The sequence below is a fragment of the Embiotoca jacksoni genome, unplaced genomic scaffold (genome assembly GCF_022577435.1).
Source record: "Embiotoca jacksoni isolate LCO1_2020_lvr unplaced genomic scaffold, fEmbJac1.0.p SCAF_41, whole genome shotgun sequence".
Classification (NCBI taxonomy): domain Eukaryota; kingdom Metazoa; phylum Chordata; class Actinopteri; family Embiotocidae; genus Embiotoca; species Embiotoca jacksoni.
In genome coordinates, this window is record NW_027185394.1 from 2,313,427 (window position 1) to 2,330,306 (window position 16,880).

Genomic DNA, 16,880 nt, shown 5'->3' on the forward strand with positions numbered 1-16,880 from the left:
TTCTCCACACATCAGAGTTATTTGCTCCTTCGAAATATCCCAGACAACAATTCAAAAAAACACTTTCGAAAATACGCCTCTCTCAAAATCAGCTTTTTTTTTTCGTTAGAAATTCTACTGAGATCATTTATAACTTCCGACTAATGTGCTTTGTGTTATTTTGAAGAGTAAATGCTGCACTTTGTTCGGTAAAACCTTCGATAATCTCATATTGGAGCGATACATGATTTTTTATAAGATTGTGGATTCTAACTAAAACTACCCCCCCCCCCCCCCCACACACAAGCCCCTCCCCCCTGAGTGTGACCTGAATTGACCCCCCGCCCCGTGTTTTTTTTTTAGCAGCCCTTTGCGGGAACACTCAACAGATGCTGCCTTTAAACGCCTTCGGTATCGAATCATCATCGTAAGCAGTCATAAAAAAATAAAATAAAATAAAAAAGAAGCCTGAAATCACATAAATATCACAGAGTCCATCTGTACGAGTACCGTCACCGACTTTGGAGTTCAACCCGACGACGCTTCCACTTCCTAAATGACCCAAAACGACGTTCACTGTGATATGCGTCTAAAGCTTCAGGATTGAAGGGGATCTATCGGGCAGAAATAAAATATAATAATCCAGATTATGTTTTCATCGGTGTATAAACTCCTCACACTAAGAATCGTTGGGTTTTCGTTTCTACGGCAACCCAGAAGGGACACTGTAGATTCTCTTGATTCCCCCAACGGACCTGATGGCTGCCATTCAAGATGATGCTGGGGACAAAAACAAAAAAAAGGCAACATTTCCGAATGTTTACCGGCTATGAGCGCAGGAATCAAGAAGAAAAAAAAGACCAAATCAGAAAGTCAACAAAATCGGACGGATAAAAAGCCGCGCAGAGGACGGAGCCGAACGCGACGTTACAGGCGTTCATTTGGTTGTAATCTGCAATCTCACCACTAGATGCCACTAAATCTTCCACACTGCTTCTTTAATGTTTTGCCGTTTTTTTTTTTGTGAGAAGCAACCACGATCGAAATTGAACCAAGGGTTGTAGTGGCCCAGCCTGAACCATAGTTTAATCAGTTTGCCAAAAACCACATCCTTTTCCTAGTCTTAACTATAAAGTTGCAGCCACCAGACATAATAAAATGTTGTTATTAAGTGAAATCAAGGGTCCTCTAATGCTGTCTGGTTGATGAAGACCACCTTAAAGCTCAACATGTCAACATAGTGAAATACTGTCACTGCCACTTGGTCATAATTCAGCAACTCTTTCGCGCGTCTGAACAAAGACTCGTAATTCGACGCCGGATGAGGTTACTTGTTCAGATGGACGTCTTGTTGTCGTATTTAACCGAACCGTGACAACTGGCGGTTGGTGCGGTGGAGGCGTTGAGGGGCGAAGCTTTGAGCCCATGGCTGTTCTGTTCACGAGGACTGTGGTGAATGCCCATCTGTCACTGTAATGACCTTCGACACACAATGATAAATAAAGAGGCTCACAGTGCGGCAGCTTCCTCTGCTGTGTGTGTCGGTGGGTTAGATATGGCTGAGGCGAAGTGGCCACCGTTGGCCCGGAGTTGGCGGTCAACTCGTCACTGCGGCAGCACGTTACTCGGCAGGACGAAACCCCTCTGAAGTGGAGCGGAGAAATGCGACTTATACCGTCTGGCCACGCTTTTAAATGTATCGTTCGTGATGTTTAAAAGTTTAGTACTGTTAAGGCCAGAGATATACTTGCTTTAAAACTATATAGGCAATAAGCAATCTACGCATGACCTGAAGGCGGCTGTGTTGAGATGTGACGGGATCACGGACCTGTTGAAACTAAATGGAAACCAGTCCGATACCCTTCTGGCCGTGGACAGCCGGAAATGCTGACATTGCGGATTGTGGACGGGACGTTTTGTCCCCCAGTGACCTACGAATCAGCAAAGTGGTGATCTCCTTGATTGTTATTTATTGTTTACATCTTGCAGATCAGGATGCTCCAATGGTAGCGTTGTTTATCTGGTGCGCCCTCTGGCGGAGCATGTGCGCAATTACGTTCACGACGCAAACGTTTATAAAACGCCAACGCATGGTTCAAAAGCAAGAATATCTTCGGCCTAAGAGTACCACAGGCTGCAGATTTGGTAGTTTTCAGCATGAAAAGATGCCTCGAAGTTTAGGTTCAAAGCGGAGTTCGCCTAGTTTTTAACTTAGAAGTCTTGAAAAACACCAAATCAAAGCCTCCTGTATTGTTTTGTTAAAGAGAGGTTGAAGGTTTAAGTCCGTTGTAAATAGCTCGTGAGGTCCCCAGTAAGGCACCCGACTGTTGGGAGACTGGTTTTTATTGAACAACTCCCAGTTGCGAAACAGAAATGAAACAGAAATAAAAAGAGCCTGATTCCTCTACTGCACCGCTGCTGCACAATCAACAACCAAGGTTTTAAAGTCATGACCATTTTTAAGGCAGTTGTCATGAACTTTGCAGATGCCATCAGGTGTTTCATGACTGCTTACGATGATGGTAGTATTTATGGCAGCTAGATACCCCCGGCTCAAGGACAGACACCTTTTCGTTGAAGTGTTACCCGCACATTTTCAGCCCTACTCTTCCTCTGCTTTTCCCTCCTCTGCCCTCCTCTCTGAGGTTTAGTTTTAAACTGGCGTAGTTTTCCTGTTAAGTGTGTCTGAGTTGCTATCCCGGTCCCTTTTGGCAGTCAGGCGGTCCAGGGTCCCCATGTTGCCCCGGTCCCTCTCCATGGTGGCGGTGGATATCGGGGCCGGCTGGGCCGGTGCGGCGGCCGACGTGGAGGTATTCAGCGGCGCTGCGTTCTGCGCTACGGCCGCCGCCGCCGCCGCCAAGTTGGACTTGGAGTGAGATGGGAGTGTGCCGCCGCTTACCAACGCTCCTCCTCCTCCTCCTCCTCCGCCGCCGCCGCCGCCCCCGCCGCCGCTGCCGTCTTTCGGGAAGTAGTTGTGGAGTTGGTAGAGCGTGGCGCGGTCCACTGTGCCGTAGAGAGGCGGGGCGCCTCCTCCGAGGCTGCCGAGCTTGGAGTCCCTCGTCAGGGTGTACATGGAGATGTCGCCGCCTCCTCCGCTTCCACCGCTGCTGCTGTGGTGCGGGTTGGGCAGGGTGGCCACGGAGAACGGCGGGGCGGACGGCGGCAGGCTGAAGGTCTTGGAAGCTCCGATGGGCGAGGTCTCCTGTGAGCGCGGCGGGTCGGTGGAGCGCGAGCTGGAGCGAGAGCGCCGGCGGAAGCGGTAGCTGGGCAGGCGCAGCATGGCGTGCGTGGTGCTCTTGAAGAGGTCGGTGCGAGAGCGGCAGCGCAGCTCCTTATTCTTCTCGATGTAGATGTTGACCGCGAGGACGCCGACCATCTCGGCCAGGATGAAGGACAGGCCGCCGAAGTAGAAGGACCAGCCGTAGGAGTAGTGCCACTTCTTGTCCTCGTCCTTCTTGGGGGAGATGTCGCTCAGAGCTGCCGAGATGTACACGATCACTCCGATGATGTTGCTGAGGCCTGAGGAAACATACGAGACTCAGATGAACCTCCAGCTTCTTTAAATCGTTTTGCAGGCAGCGATACGGGAAGTGGCTCAATTATACCGAGAAGAGGCACAATGTGAACGCCAAGCAGCATATCGTACGCAAGAACTTCTTATTGTGTTTGTATTTCGGGTTGGCCGATCCAGTTGGGGCAAAAAATCTGAAGCAAATCTTCTGCCTTACCTGCAGCTACAAAGAGAATCCCTCCGCCGAGAATAATGTTCCTCTTGCTCTTGTAGAAGCCGCTGGCGGCGACACACACTCCGCCCAGCAGAAGCAGGATGGCGCTGAGGATGGGGAAGATGCTGGAGGCTCTCACCACACCTGCACACGACAACAGGTACAGGTAAGTAGTCATTTTGGGATTTTTTTTTTTTCCAGCCTCGTTGTGTCTGATGCGACTAACTCGGTACTTTTTCTACTAGTAGTGCGAATCTTTTTTTTTTTTTCTTCCTCGAGGTTCAACACCACTCGAAGGTGCAAAGTTAACATCCTTGTGCCACGAAACAGAAGTGTTACCGAGACTTGCCACAGCTGACACTATAACTTGGCTGTGGAGCAGCAGCCGTGTATTTATGTGTTTCCTACATAATATTTCGTGTAGGACATGAGGTCTTTTGAGGCTCTGCAGTAGCGTTGTGACGAGCGAGGGGATTACGAAGTAAAGCTGAGTGATTCTGGACGAAATGAGATCAAGACTCTAATGATTTTTTTTCCAGTATAAATATTTAGCGGACTTATTTACGTGATGCAGAAGGAAGCTGATATGATGGTGTCTGATACAAGGCCGGCGTTGTGCCGACCCGCTGAGAATCACATGCACCTCGTGAAATGTTCCTCATATTTTGGTCAGTTTTGTCTCGACAGTGTGAATTTCATACATTTTAGTGACCTCAGCTGTAGTAACCCAGCAGCACCCTTTATTAATCAGTAATGACACTTCCAATCTAGGTTTGATGGGAATCCAATGGTTTTATCAGCAGTTTATCATCACTGATGAACCTGACCAAGAAGATTACATCACATTTTAAACCGTAGACTGACAACTTTGTCAAATCCTTCAAGTGTCCGGTAGTTTTTCTTGTAGCTGCGCACGGTGTGCTGGTCTGCATCATGTGGTGTAACGCTGCGTTGTTATTGGTTGAGGGAGAGAGTAGGAGCGCTTGTTTTGATGCAGCTGCGTGCCCATTTAGAAATAATATCGTGTAGAGGCAGGAATCGAGTTTGCAATTTTAATACGATTAATCCTGCAGCCCTCTTATTCACATAAGTGATCACCCGAGTATTGCTACTCAAATTAAAAAAAAAAAGATAGCTTCCATTAAAGTGTGGCAGAGTTTTAAAGAGGTGGAGGATCATCAGATAAGGGGGGGGGGTCTAATTAAAATGTAATATTGACTTGCATTATGGGAGGTGAATTTTAACAAAGGCTGGAAAATCAAACTAAATTATTAAGTCATTGTTAAAAAAAACAGCATGTCAATAAGCTGCCCCGCAGTGTGGCTGTGAAAGGTTGCATCATATTAAACACCTCCCAAACATAAGCTGCGATAAGACGTTATAAAGGATTAAAATGCCGAGAGGCTCCATCTTAAGGTGAGGAAGAGCAGAACCTTTGAGATTTTCAAGGTGAATTTTCAAGCTTTTGTTTGCCTCTGAAGGGAAAAGATAACGATGTGGTGAACATAAACTCACAGAGGCTTCTATCAGATGTGTCAAACAGCAGCTGCAAAAAATTTGAACAGAAAAAAAAAACAGGTCTACGTGGGCGGTGTTCTGCTCTTCAACACAATTTATGCATTATTTGGTAAGTAGCTGACGGGAAAGACTGCTGAGCAGAGTTCAAACGGTGGGTATGCAGAGATTCTCTGAACTTTGGGACGCTCAGGTGACAAACTCTCAACAGACTAATGAGTCATGTAATAAATACCTCTTTCAGTGATGTTGAACATTTAGTCATGTTTAGTTCATTAGAGTTGAAACTATTAGCAGTCATTTCTAACCAAAACAAAAAACACAAATTTGCTGTTTTCCAGCTCATTTATGATTGTAAAATGTTTTAAAACCAAATATGGGAAGATTTTTTAATTATTTTTTTTTGCAATTCTAAGACTAAATGACCCGCTAATGAAGAAGAAAAGTATCTCAAAAACATGTTGTTGGTGCTGATCCAATTAAAAAAACATCTCAACACTGCAAGATGAGGGTGCCTTAAAGCACTTTTCCTCTGAAATATGGCAGTCAGTAAAATAACAAAAAAAAAATCAGCATCGTCAATTACTCTTAAATTCTAGACACTTTCAAAATGAATCAAAGGGACAATTGTGCAGCCGTGGGTGAAGTAAGAGCTTTCTGGTTTTGTCCGCAGACGAGAAGGCATCGCTGCCTCCTTCACAGAAATAGATATTCTTTTATATAATGTATAGATGGAACATGTACTTTTGTAAAGCAGAAAGAGGTTCAGGGCTGTGCGGAGAGAATCTGCCGTCGCCAACGGAGGCAAGATGTGAAACCTGAACGCCGAGCTGAAAATAATCCATTAGTGAAGGCTGTTCTTTCAATCCATCTGTGGAAAAAAAAAAAAAAAAGCTTTCTGTACACCCCCAGACTCCCAACCCCATGCACCTGGGCATTTATACACACACACACACACACACACACACACACACACACACACACACACACACACACACACACACACACACACACACACACACACACACGTTCAGGAACGCTTTGCTTGAATCTGACATCCGTTCATTGATGTCCGCCCACCATCCCCTTCTGTCCTTTCTCTATGCGACTGCTGTGTGTGTGTGTGTGTGTGTGTGTGTGTGTGTGTGTGTGTGTGTGTGTGTGTGTGTGTGTTCGTGAGCCAGTGTACGGTTACCTAATGTCTCTATACATGAGTGTGTGTGTTTGTTGTGCATTTTTTGAGTGTGTGTGTGTGTGTGTGTGTGTGTGTGTGTGTGTGTGTGTGTGTGTGTGTGTGTGTGTGTGTGTGTGTGTGTGTGTGTCACTCACGCAGCAGATACTCTGCAGCATCTTGGTCGTAGTCTGCGTCGTCTGGGAAATGATTGATCTGGGAACACACGCCTCGCTTCAAGCCTGAAGAAGGGGAAGAAGAAAAAAAACATGACATCACAAGAAAGAGGGGTAAAAGAGAGAAATGGTAGAGAAGGAGGGAGACGAGCAGAAGGAGGAAGAGAGAAAGTGGTTGGATTCAGTCACCGGCAGGCAAAGATCACGGTCTGGCTTTGAAGTCAGCAGGAAATTGACAATATTAATCAAACAAAACCACAATCTGGCCTGAACCTTCACCTCCTATAAGGCTTCATGACATGAACCCCAAACCGTCACAGCAAAGTCCTGCAGTGTGTGTGTGTGTGTGTGTGCACGTCATCCACCCGGACCTGAACGTCGAGCGTCGGTTTCCTCGGACTGTCCCTTTTATTTAATTCACATTACTGACCTCATGAAGACGCCGAAAAAAAAAAAAAGGTTAAAAGAGCAGATCGATAAAACAGACGAATAGAAGCGGAGCGACGTGTCGCACCGGTGGTGAGTCAGCACGTTACTGTAACAGCACACCTATTTACGTCAAACACACACACACACACACACACACACACACACACACACACACACACACACACACACACACACACACACAAGCAGCTGTACCTTCGAGGCAGCAGATCCTCCAGAGGCCCGAGTGGGTGAGCGCCCCGGGGTCCTTCTTGTCCTTGTTGTTGGAGTCCTCCTGGGACGAGTTGGCCGTGCTGTTGCAGATGAAGGCCCGGGCGTACAGCCAGTAGTCCGTTCCGATGGCCACGGTCATCAGGGCGAAGGCCGCGAACGCTCCCATGGTGGTCAGCAGCACCTGGATGCCCCGCTCGCACCACACCAACGCCGGGCGGGGGAGGAAACTCATGTCTAACGAGAGCAAAGACGGCAACGGATAAATCTGACCGAAGCACACCAGAACGCTTTGAACTGTTTAAAAACGTAACCGATCGAAGTTAATACTGTTTTTACTTCATGTCCCGTAAATCTACTCAAAGCTTTGCTTAAGTATAATCCCTTGAATCTAGGATTATAACAGTCGCCCCCCCAAAATACTGGATGCTAATTGCTCATTTGGTCATACCCACCCTGCGGCACCATGAAACTAGTGCAACTTCTTTAAATAAAGTAGTTTTAAAGGACCTCGTAGGCTGCGTTACTAGTGATCGAAAGGATTTCTGTCAGTATGGCCAGAAGCTTTACCTTCCTTCACAGCTTGCTTTACTTCATACTTTAGGTAAAGTTATCTGCAGCTGACACTCAGCAGTTTCTTACCTTAAAGAGAAACAGTAATATATCATATAATAGTAGATTTTGGCAAATCTGTTTTGGCTGCTAGAACTTCCTGTTTGCACTCTAATCATGAATCAAAAGACTCAAATTTGAGGATGCAAGTGCTTAAAGTTGTGAGGGACGTGTTTTCTATGTAAATTTCCACTTATTCTGAATTAACTACTTTTTATTCAAAATTCGGACATTCGTTTGAACGTAATTAACATTTGAACTGTACGTCGGCGGGGTTGTGCACCGTTGAATTCCTTCCCCCAGGGTCAGACTGTCAACGCCGAGTTCTTCTGGCACCTTGTGAGGCGTCTGAGTGAAAACATTCAATGCAAACCGCCTCAACCGTGGCACCATGGCAACAGGGTTCTCCGACACGGCAACACGCCCGCTCGCAAGTTTATCACCGGCAAACAACACAATCGTAGCTCGATCGTACACATATCGTCGCTAAACTGAAGAGGAGGATAAAAATGGACCTAAAGGAAAATTGAAATGAGATTCGAAAATGTAGTCTTTCATAAAAATCTGCAGATTTTCTTTCAGTAGGTCGCATTTAAATTCTGACCTTCCTCTTAAAAAAAAAAAAAAAAAAAAAATCCACATCTTCCGGAGAGTTTCCCATTCAGAGGTTTTACGTATCAGCAAACATTTTGGAGGTACGGAAATAAATTGTCTTTTGGAGGTTAATGATAAGATCGGTAGAGGACAGCCGGGGAAAAGATTTGTGGAGCGTGAAGGAGGGCCGAGGTTTTAAGAGAAAGAGGAGGATGTAAGAGGAGAGGAGGCGCATAAATCTGAGCTGAGAGGTGAACAGAGAGGCCGGCGACGAGAGCAAAATTGAGATGCAACTTGTCTGTTGTGCTTCAGGAAACAGAAATGAAAGTGGAAGGAGGAGGTGATGGGGGTTTAGGGAGGGGGAGGGTGGGTCTGCGACTGTAGGCCTCCATTCGACCATTTATTCTCCTCGGTGAGATTTCTAACATATCTGGCTGCGTTTATTTTTATTTTTTTGCAGCCGGGAGGTTAATGTAAACAATCGATCGCACGGAGAATATGAATCCCACGGTGGGCTCCTTTTGAAACTGTTTGTGGCAAATTCAGCTGCCCTGCGGGGATGTTTCCATGGAAACAGGAATCCCACAGTAAGAGAGACCACTGGCACTTTGACCCTGAAAAGTGACCGGCACTGCTGGAATATGCATTAGTCATTCGGTAATCTCTCTCCCTCCCCATCCCTCCTCCCCCCTCCCCCCTGAAAAATGACTGCAGGAGGACGTTACTGGGTGGTAAAGTAACACCGATCAAAGGGAAGGTTTTCAGTCAGGAGGTGCACGTCAGGTTCTTCTTATTTTCATGAAAATGTATCTCCATTATTTTAATCTTTTGACTCCTTTTCATGCTGCACTTTTCAAAAGAAAGTATTGCTTCATTTTGAGCTGGTGTTGTAATTGTCTCGTCTTCGTGCCTGTTACTGATTTTACTTTTACGGGAATGATTTTTTTTGTAAGTTGCTTTAGAGTCTTTATCTTATGCAAAAATCTGTGCAGTGTATTTTTTTTTTTTTTAACATTTTTTTAATCAATATTGGTAAAAATGATCCCTAACTTAAAACCTGAAAGTTGTTTACGCGATGCTAACATCCGGTATCAGTGTTGTTTAATTCAATTTGATTTGAGGAAACTACTGAATCAATTTAAAAGGATTCGGCGCCAATGTAGAACAAAAACACATCAGAGAAAACCCAGTTTTAATATATTCTTTAAAATGTCTACATATATATTCAGAACAATGAGAATGAATTGGTTTACAATCCGTACTGGACTGTCCTCCTAGCTACTGCTACGTTTTAACGTGACCATATTTGGACGAGCTGGGGGAGGAGCCAGCGGTGGATCTGATTGAAAACCTGGTGATACTACGTCCCGCCCACCGATAGCTGTAACCTGACTGCAGCACAGGCCTGTCAATCAAACAGACTAAAAAAAAAAAAAAAAAAAAAATACATCTTCTTGAATCTTCTTTTCTAATGAATGAGGGATTATTTTCAGATGGACCTCCAGAAAACTAATAAGAAGGAGTGACTTTAGCTAACAACACCGAGATAACTGATGGCCACATTTTATTCACTTTGGATTTGATGAGAGAAGTTGAATGGGAGTCTATGGAGCCGGAGGCTTTTTGGAGCCGACCTCTAGTGGCACTCGCTGGTATTGCAGCTGGAGACACTTCTGGATCAGAACCATTTTACAGACCTGAAGCTACGAACACTTTTAACCCAAAACATAATCTTCCTCTAATCTAATCAGTTTGAGCCTCGAGGCACGAATTTAGTGACACTCTCCCGTGAGTCGTATTCGAGTTTAGAAACAAACAAACTGGCTGGAACACGAGCTGACCTGCACAGCATGTAACACTGTCCTTTGACACATTGAGAGCAACAGGTTTTTCAAAATAAAAGCATTTAAAAGAATGTAATGATAAAGTTTAGTAAAAAAAAAAAAAAAAGGTACAAAAGCAACAGGCATTTTTACTGGACCTTCAAAAACTTCCACTTAAGTACAGTCCAATAAAGAAAGTGCTCTTAATCATTATAAGCAGATTTGTTGTGGACTTTTTTACACGAGTGACATGCCTATTACTGTATGTGTTAAGCATGTTTTGAGGATGTATATAGTTGCATGTGGAGATGAAATATTAAAACATAGAAGTCTATTTGTAGTCTAACTGGACTGAAATGTGTAAATATGCTTCAGGTTGCAGTGACAAAGCAACATTTTCTGTTTTTATATATAAAAACAAACCTGTGCTGCATCCAGTGCAGACAACAAGAGGTGGCACAACCCTACATGTTCTACCTGTACTCCATCCTGATTGGCTCGTTTTCCTCAAACAATTTATGGGCTTTGACCAACCGAGGCTGTTTCACACGAGTGGGAAGAGAAAATCTCGCTTCCATGTGCACGTAAAGACGACATAACTGGAAATGAAATGACGTGTCAGGCGTCGGGGAGATTCTGTCCGTCGTGGAAACGGCTCTTTACTTAATTGATGAGATGATTTTCTGACAGCTTGTTCCCTGATTATCACGTCAGCGCTCCCTTCAGTCATCGCTGATCTGAATGTGAACAAACATTTGCTTTGGTTACGCAAATGTCAGCGCAGATGAATCGAAGTCTTCTGAATCCAGACATCTGCACACATCTGCACTCCAGCGCGTGTGTGTGTGTGTGTGTGTGTGTGTGAGGTTAGTTTCCTGCATGTTTATGCTTGTATGTATGTGTCATGTATGTATGAAATGTGTGCGAATGCATACAAGAATCCACATCTGGTTGTTTTGTGTCTCTCAGAGCACATGCACATCTGCCCGTGTGTGTGTGTGTGTGTGTGTGTGTGTGTGTGTGTGTGTGTGTGTTACCTGAGGGCATGTTTCTCCCTTTTGCCTCCATCTCCTCTCCCCCCTGCTGCTGCTGCTGCTGCCGCTGCTGTTCTTCTTCTTCTTCCTCCTCCTCGTCAGTGAAGAACGCTCCGTAGCCTCGGTCCGAGCCGCATCCATCCACCGAGTATCCTCCACTCTCTCGCCCCCCCTGTCCCTGTTGCTCTGCCACTTCCTCTCTTCTTCTTAACCCTTCTTTCTTCCTCTTCCTCCAAATTCTTCTTTTCCCCCTCCCTCTTCTCTTTTTCTCTCTTTATTTCTTTCTTCTTTCCTTCACTCCTGCTCAGCGAGTGGTGGTGGTGGTGAGGTGGTGGTGGTGGTGGTGGGAGGGGGGGATACTTCACTTGGCGTCTCCTCCTCTCATTGAATTGTCATGGCAGTCATCTTAGCTACTGAGAGAGGCAAGAACAGAGGTGGAGGGAGGCAGGGAGGGAGGGAGGGGGGAGGGAGTGTAGAGAGACAGATGAGAGAGAGAAAAGATAGAAAGAAGAAGAGGAACAGAAGCAAAAAAGGAAGCGTGAAAGGAAGATGAGATGATGAGATGAAGGTGGTGGTGGGTGGGTGGGGGGGAGGAAGGGGGAGAGGGAGGAGGGAGGAGGGGGTTCGGTTAACGAACGTGACACGAGTCTCGAAACCCGGGAACGCTCCTGTACAGAAGCATCTCCCGTGTAAACCACGTTCCCTCCATACGAGGATGATAATAAGTCCTTGAAAAAAAAAAAAAAAGACAAACAAACAAACAAACAAACAAACAAACAAACATCCAAAAAAATAAAATAAACGATGCCGACGGTGAAAAACGAGCCCCCCCTCCCCCCTCCTGTCAAACGAGAGATGCCGGTTTGCCTCCACAGAGAGAGGAAGAGTGAGGAAGAGTGAGGAAGAGTGAAGAAGAGTGAGGAAGAGAGATATAAAGCAACAGAGAAGAACAGGCGATGCGAGAGAGCGTGCTCTATTCCATCGCCATGGCAACAGTGAATTCCAAAGTCTACGATGGAGCTGGTGTGTGTGTGTGTGTGTGTGTGTGTGTGTGTGTGTGTGTGTGTGTGTGTGTGTGTGTGTGTGTGTGTGTGTGTGTGTGTGTTGGGGGAGAAGAGAAGATGGATGTAACAGCTGAGAGGATTTTGCTGAGATTTATTTAAAATAATAATAATAATAATAATAATAATAATAATAATAATAATAATGATAAATAAAAGTGCGTGTGAATGCAGATCGGCAGCGAGGACGTCGAAACATGACGGATGCCCAAACACACACACACACACACACACACACACACACACACACAGACACACACACACACACACACACACACACACAGACACACACACACACACACACACACACACGTTTGTTAAGTGGACTGACGTGACTGCGCTTCAGCACACGAGGAACGAACATTCACGGGGAGAGATGACAGACTCGGTGAGTCATTAGGCGCCGCGGTCACAGAGTCTCGGCAGGTTTCATCCGTCCAACTTTCTTCCTGCCGGCGCGACGGCTCAATCACAAACACTCGTGAAAACGCACGACGCAACCCTGCGGACGGGCGACCGGATGCCTTGCTCAGGGGCGTTTCACAGCAGAGAACGCTTGAACTCCCGTCGACACATTTCAACAAGCAAACAGTGTTCCTGAAGAGAAAATCCCCGTCAGCACTGACACAGGTCCGCTTTGTGCTGTATTTTATTTATTTATTTTTTTATTTTTTTAGCGAGCTGTTGCCAAAACCTGCAGGGCACCTTAGAAACCCCAACGAGAGGCATGTGCAGCAGCGCAGCGGGAGATCCCGAGTCGTTTCGCGTCGACGGCGCTTCCGTTCCGGACGTTTGGGAAACTCCCGAGAAGAGCAGCAGCGACGCGACGGCGGTTTCAACCGTGAAAGGAGAAAACGGCTGAATCACCGTGAATATTTCAGAATCCATTCAGACCAGATTCAGGAGGGGAAACAACGGGCCGTTGAAGCGTGTCTTTTCCAATCAGCGATCAATATCAGCTTCCCTCCGTGGTGATTTCTGCCCTCACCTCGTCGCCTCGGACGATCTCTCCGTAGCTTCAGCGGCCGATCAGAACATTTTAAATGTGAAGATTTTTTTTTGCGGTTGTGATTTTTCAATTTGCTTTGAAAAGTATCGACAAATGTCGGCATCAAATCACAAAATAAGAATATAGATCACTTTGAAAGGCAATTATTATTTCCCAAAGTGTGTCTATACCGACAGGCGATTTAAAGGTCCTATATTGTACAAATTCACATTTCCATTTCCTTTTTGATTCAAAAGCAAATTTAAGTAAAAATAATAACGTGAAAGAGTCAAAACGTTCAGCCCACAGAGAAATTCAGCAACTGTGGCGTTTGGACTTCCTGTAAGTTTGTGATGTCACAAACTCCTGCTCAGCGCCATATATCTACCTTCAGCACATCCCGCTTTTCCAAACTTTGACACGGAAGACAACAATTATTACATCGCCAACTAAACAAGCTACAAGACCGAAGGAAAAACTTGTGATTGGTCTGGACGTACGTCACTCAGAAAGGAGTCAGCCAATCAGAACGCAGGGTCACTGATATCAACGCCCCTTAAAGATACCGACACAAAATACACACAAAGAGAAGCTTAAGAGATGTAAAACTATGTTGAGATGATTTTTGGTATTTAAAACTACATAAATATCTTCTAATAGAGATCAAGACTGCCAGGACCTTTAAAGGAGCCCAAAGACCAGTTTTCTTTTATTTTAAATGACTAGTTTGATCGTCTAAATCCCAAACTGTGGAGTTGATTTACTGTCTCTTCTGTCTTCTCTCTTCCAGATTCTGCTTTTGTGGAGTCACAAACAGAAACGGCTCCAAGTGGCAACAAAAACAAAAGTAATGAATCACAATTGCGGGCAGAAATCAAAGCTTCGTTGTTTTTTTTTTGTTTTTTTTTATGGCTGCTAGATGAGCGAGGAGTCCATCCAGACCAAAAAACTGTGCACACTCACGCTGGCTGAAAGTCTTCAACACCTCCACCCCCACTGGGGACGGAGACGGAGACGGAGATGGAGACATTCAGAGTCGCCTGCCTTGCATGGTTTGTTTCTTTTCTTTTCTGACAGAAAGTGAAATACTAAAAGTGTGAATTTTGCTGTTTGGAACATTTTAACACATCCGTCGTTAGTGGGACTCGAAGAGGAGGGTGGGAGGAGGAGGAGGAGGAGGAAGAGGGGGGGGGGGAGGGGGGCGCTACATGAACCTTTAACTTGGGTTTCCTGCTGATCGACGGGGTTAAATGTGGTGCATCATCTTTTAGTTGCTGGATTTTCTGCAGACATTTCCAGTGCTTGTCATTTTTGAAAAAAGCTCCGAAAGCACGAATACGGATCTTTTATCCGTAATCGGATGAATGATTTTGATTGAATTCAACCTCACATCTCAGCGGCAAAATCATTGTAAGTACCTGCAGGCTCCCCCTTGATTGACAGGCCCTCCCTCCCTCCCCCCCCCCCCCCCCCCCACACACACACGCGTATTTCAGGATCTGCTTGCGAACATTTATCCGCAGGTGCAAGCGCAGCACGGCTGACCTCGTGGAATAAATCCTGCCAGCGTGTGTGTGTGTGTGTGTGTGTGTGTGTGTGTGTGTGTGTGTGTGTGTGTGTGTGTGTGTGTGAGCGGCTTTATGTGAGAATGAATTCTGCTGAATCTCCCGTTTACGCAGATTAATAATGACGATGCGGCCTTTTAATTGCACACCGTGGCTTCCACTCAACCCCACACACACGTGACTGTTGATGATTCGAAGCTGCAGCAGAATTATCGCAGTTTACGTCAGATGCATCATTTCTGCAGAATTATGATTAAAAAAAAAAAAAAAATCTAATTTCAGAGTTTTGTCCGTGTGACACAATCTGAGTTGTGGATGGCCCATCTAGTGGTCATTAGAGGGAACTGCAGCTGGAACCATTTCAGTCCTGCAACTCTGCACTCATCAGGATTTGCCTCTTGTTGAGGCCCATTGAGGAGGCCCCCCCTCCTTCCCCCCCGCCCTCCTCCTCTCCCAATCAGTGCCAACAACCAAACACACAAACAGGAAGCCAGACGTCGTCATTTAATAATCAGAAACCTCTAACAAAATACACTGCTACCTTTTCAGACTGAAATTATGGGGTATTTTTTGGAGGGAGGCTCCTGCAACATGGAGCAAAAGCTCATGTTGGAAGGGACTCGCTGGCGGCAGCACAAACACAACGGGGATGAAAAGTGAAGGACACAAGCTCTGCATCATGAAGGCGGCGACGGTATGAATCCTGCCGTGAATACAGAGCAGCAGCACAACGTGGACCAGCGCTCATTATTATACAAATATTAGCAGCAGAAAAAACACAGAAAAAATAGAGGATTTATTCTGCCTTTAACTGTTTTTTTTTTGTTTGTAGGTGTGTTTTTAGAATATGACACGAAATTAATAACTTAGTATTACAAGGATTAAAATCAATTTGAGGTCCACAGACACACACACGAGTATTAGTCCTAAACTTTCTTTTTTTCCTGCCCCTTAAAATCCATATTCAGCTGTAAAACAATCTTTTTTATTTTAGACTGATAAAATCATTATAGTTTACAGGATTATTACAGAAAAAAAAAAAAAAGGGCTGCAGGAAGACAGAAATTCAACTTTTTAATTCCTTCTTTGTTCATTGATTTATGTATTTTCCTGAAAGTCCAGCTTTCAGCCGAAAGTGAAACGGAGTCGGCAGGACGCAGGATCAGTTCGCTTCCTTCACGACCTGCCGGTCCTCAGACAGACAGGTCCAAATGGACACTCCGGCTCCGAGCCCACGCGCTGCGCGTCCTCCACATACTATAAGACGCGCTGTTCCCTCGCGCAAACGGCGGGAACACGGCGGACGGAAGGAAACGGGCACGGCAGGCGAGTGTGCGACGTGACGCTCCCGTTTGGGATCATTAGCGCTAATTAACTGTCAATCACTGAAGGGCTCTGTGATAAATTAACAGTGACGTTTTCCGTCCTCGCGGCCAACACTTCTCCGTTCCTTCATTTCCCACATTTTTTTTGTTTTTTTTTACAGTTTTATTACCTGTCTCGAGACGTCTCTCTTACCTTTTATTTTTTTTTTTTTTTTAAAAAAACGTCCTCGCTCGCAGGTCTTCTTCACTTCCACCTGTAATACGAAGCTTTCTAAAAAAAAAACAAAAAAAAAAACAACTGGGTTTTATTTGCTTGTTTAAATGAGCGCAGAGCCTCGCGCCGTCCTTTCTCAGATGATTTCATCCAGAGTACAACGTGGAGATGTGGCGCGCGCCTCCACGGAGCCCAAGCATGCGCACACCGCTCGGATCGATGAGAAAGTTCCGGTGCTGCCGGCTGCTCGGGTTCATTAACGATATTGATTTTTTTTATTTCATTTTTTTTTTTTATGCCTTTTTGTAAGAGCAGCTTTTGCCGCGTGAGGAGTGATGGAAGGAAGATTTGAAAGATCTCTTTCCTGTTGTTGTTTTTGATGTAATCATAGTGACATGGTGCCAGTTTTAAACGTGTTTGACAGCTTGTGAGTCCATTACG

At 45.4% G+C, this 16,880-nt stretch overlaps 1 protein-coding gene across 1 annotated transcript; it reads right to left on the reverse strand.

Annotated features, from left to right (window-relative positions):
• Positions 1-309: 309 nt before the first annotated feature.
• Positions 310-16,645, reverse strand: LOC138209892 (voltage-dependent calcium channel gamma-4 subunit-like). Its single transcript, XM_069168696.1, has 6 exons — positions 16,419-16,645; positions 11,290-11,699; positions 7,209-7,460; positions 6,549-6,632; positions 3,708-3,848; positions 310-3,498 (listed from the first exon to the last, which is right to left on the reverse strand). Exons 2-6 carry the CDS (start codon positions 11,318-11,320, stop codon positions 2,633-2,635), a joined length of 1,374 nt encoding a protein of 457 aa, XP_069024797.1. The 5' UTR covers positions 11,321-11,699; positions 16,419-16,645; the 3' UTR covers positions 310-2,632.
• Between the last annotated feature and the right edge of the window lie 235 nt (positions 16,646-16,880).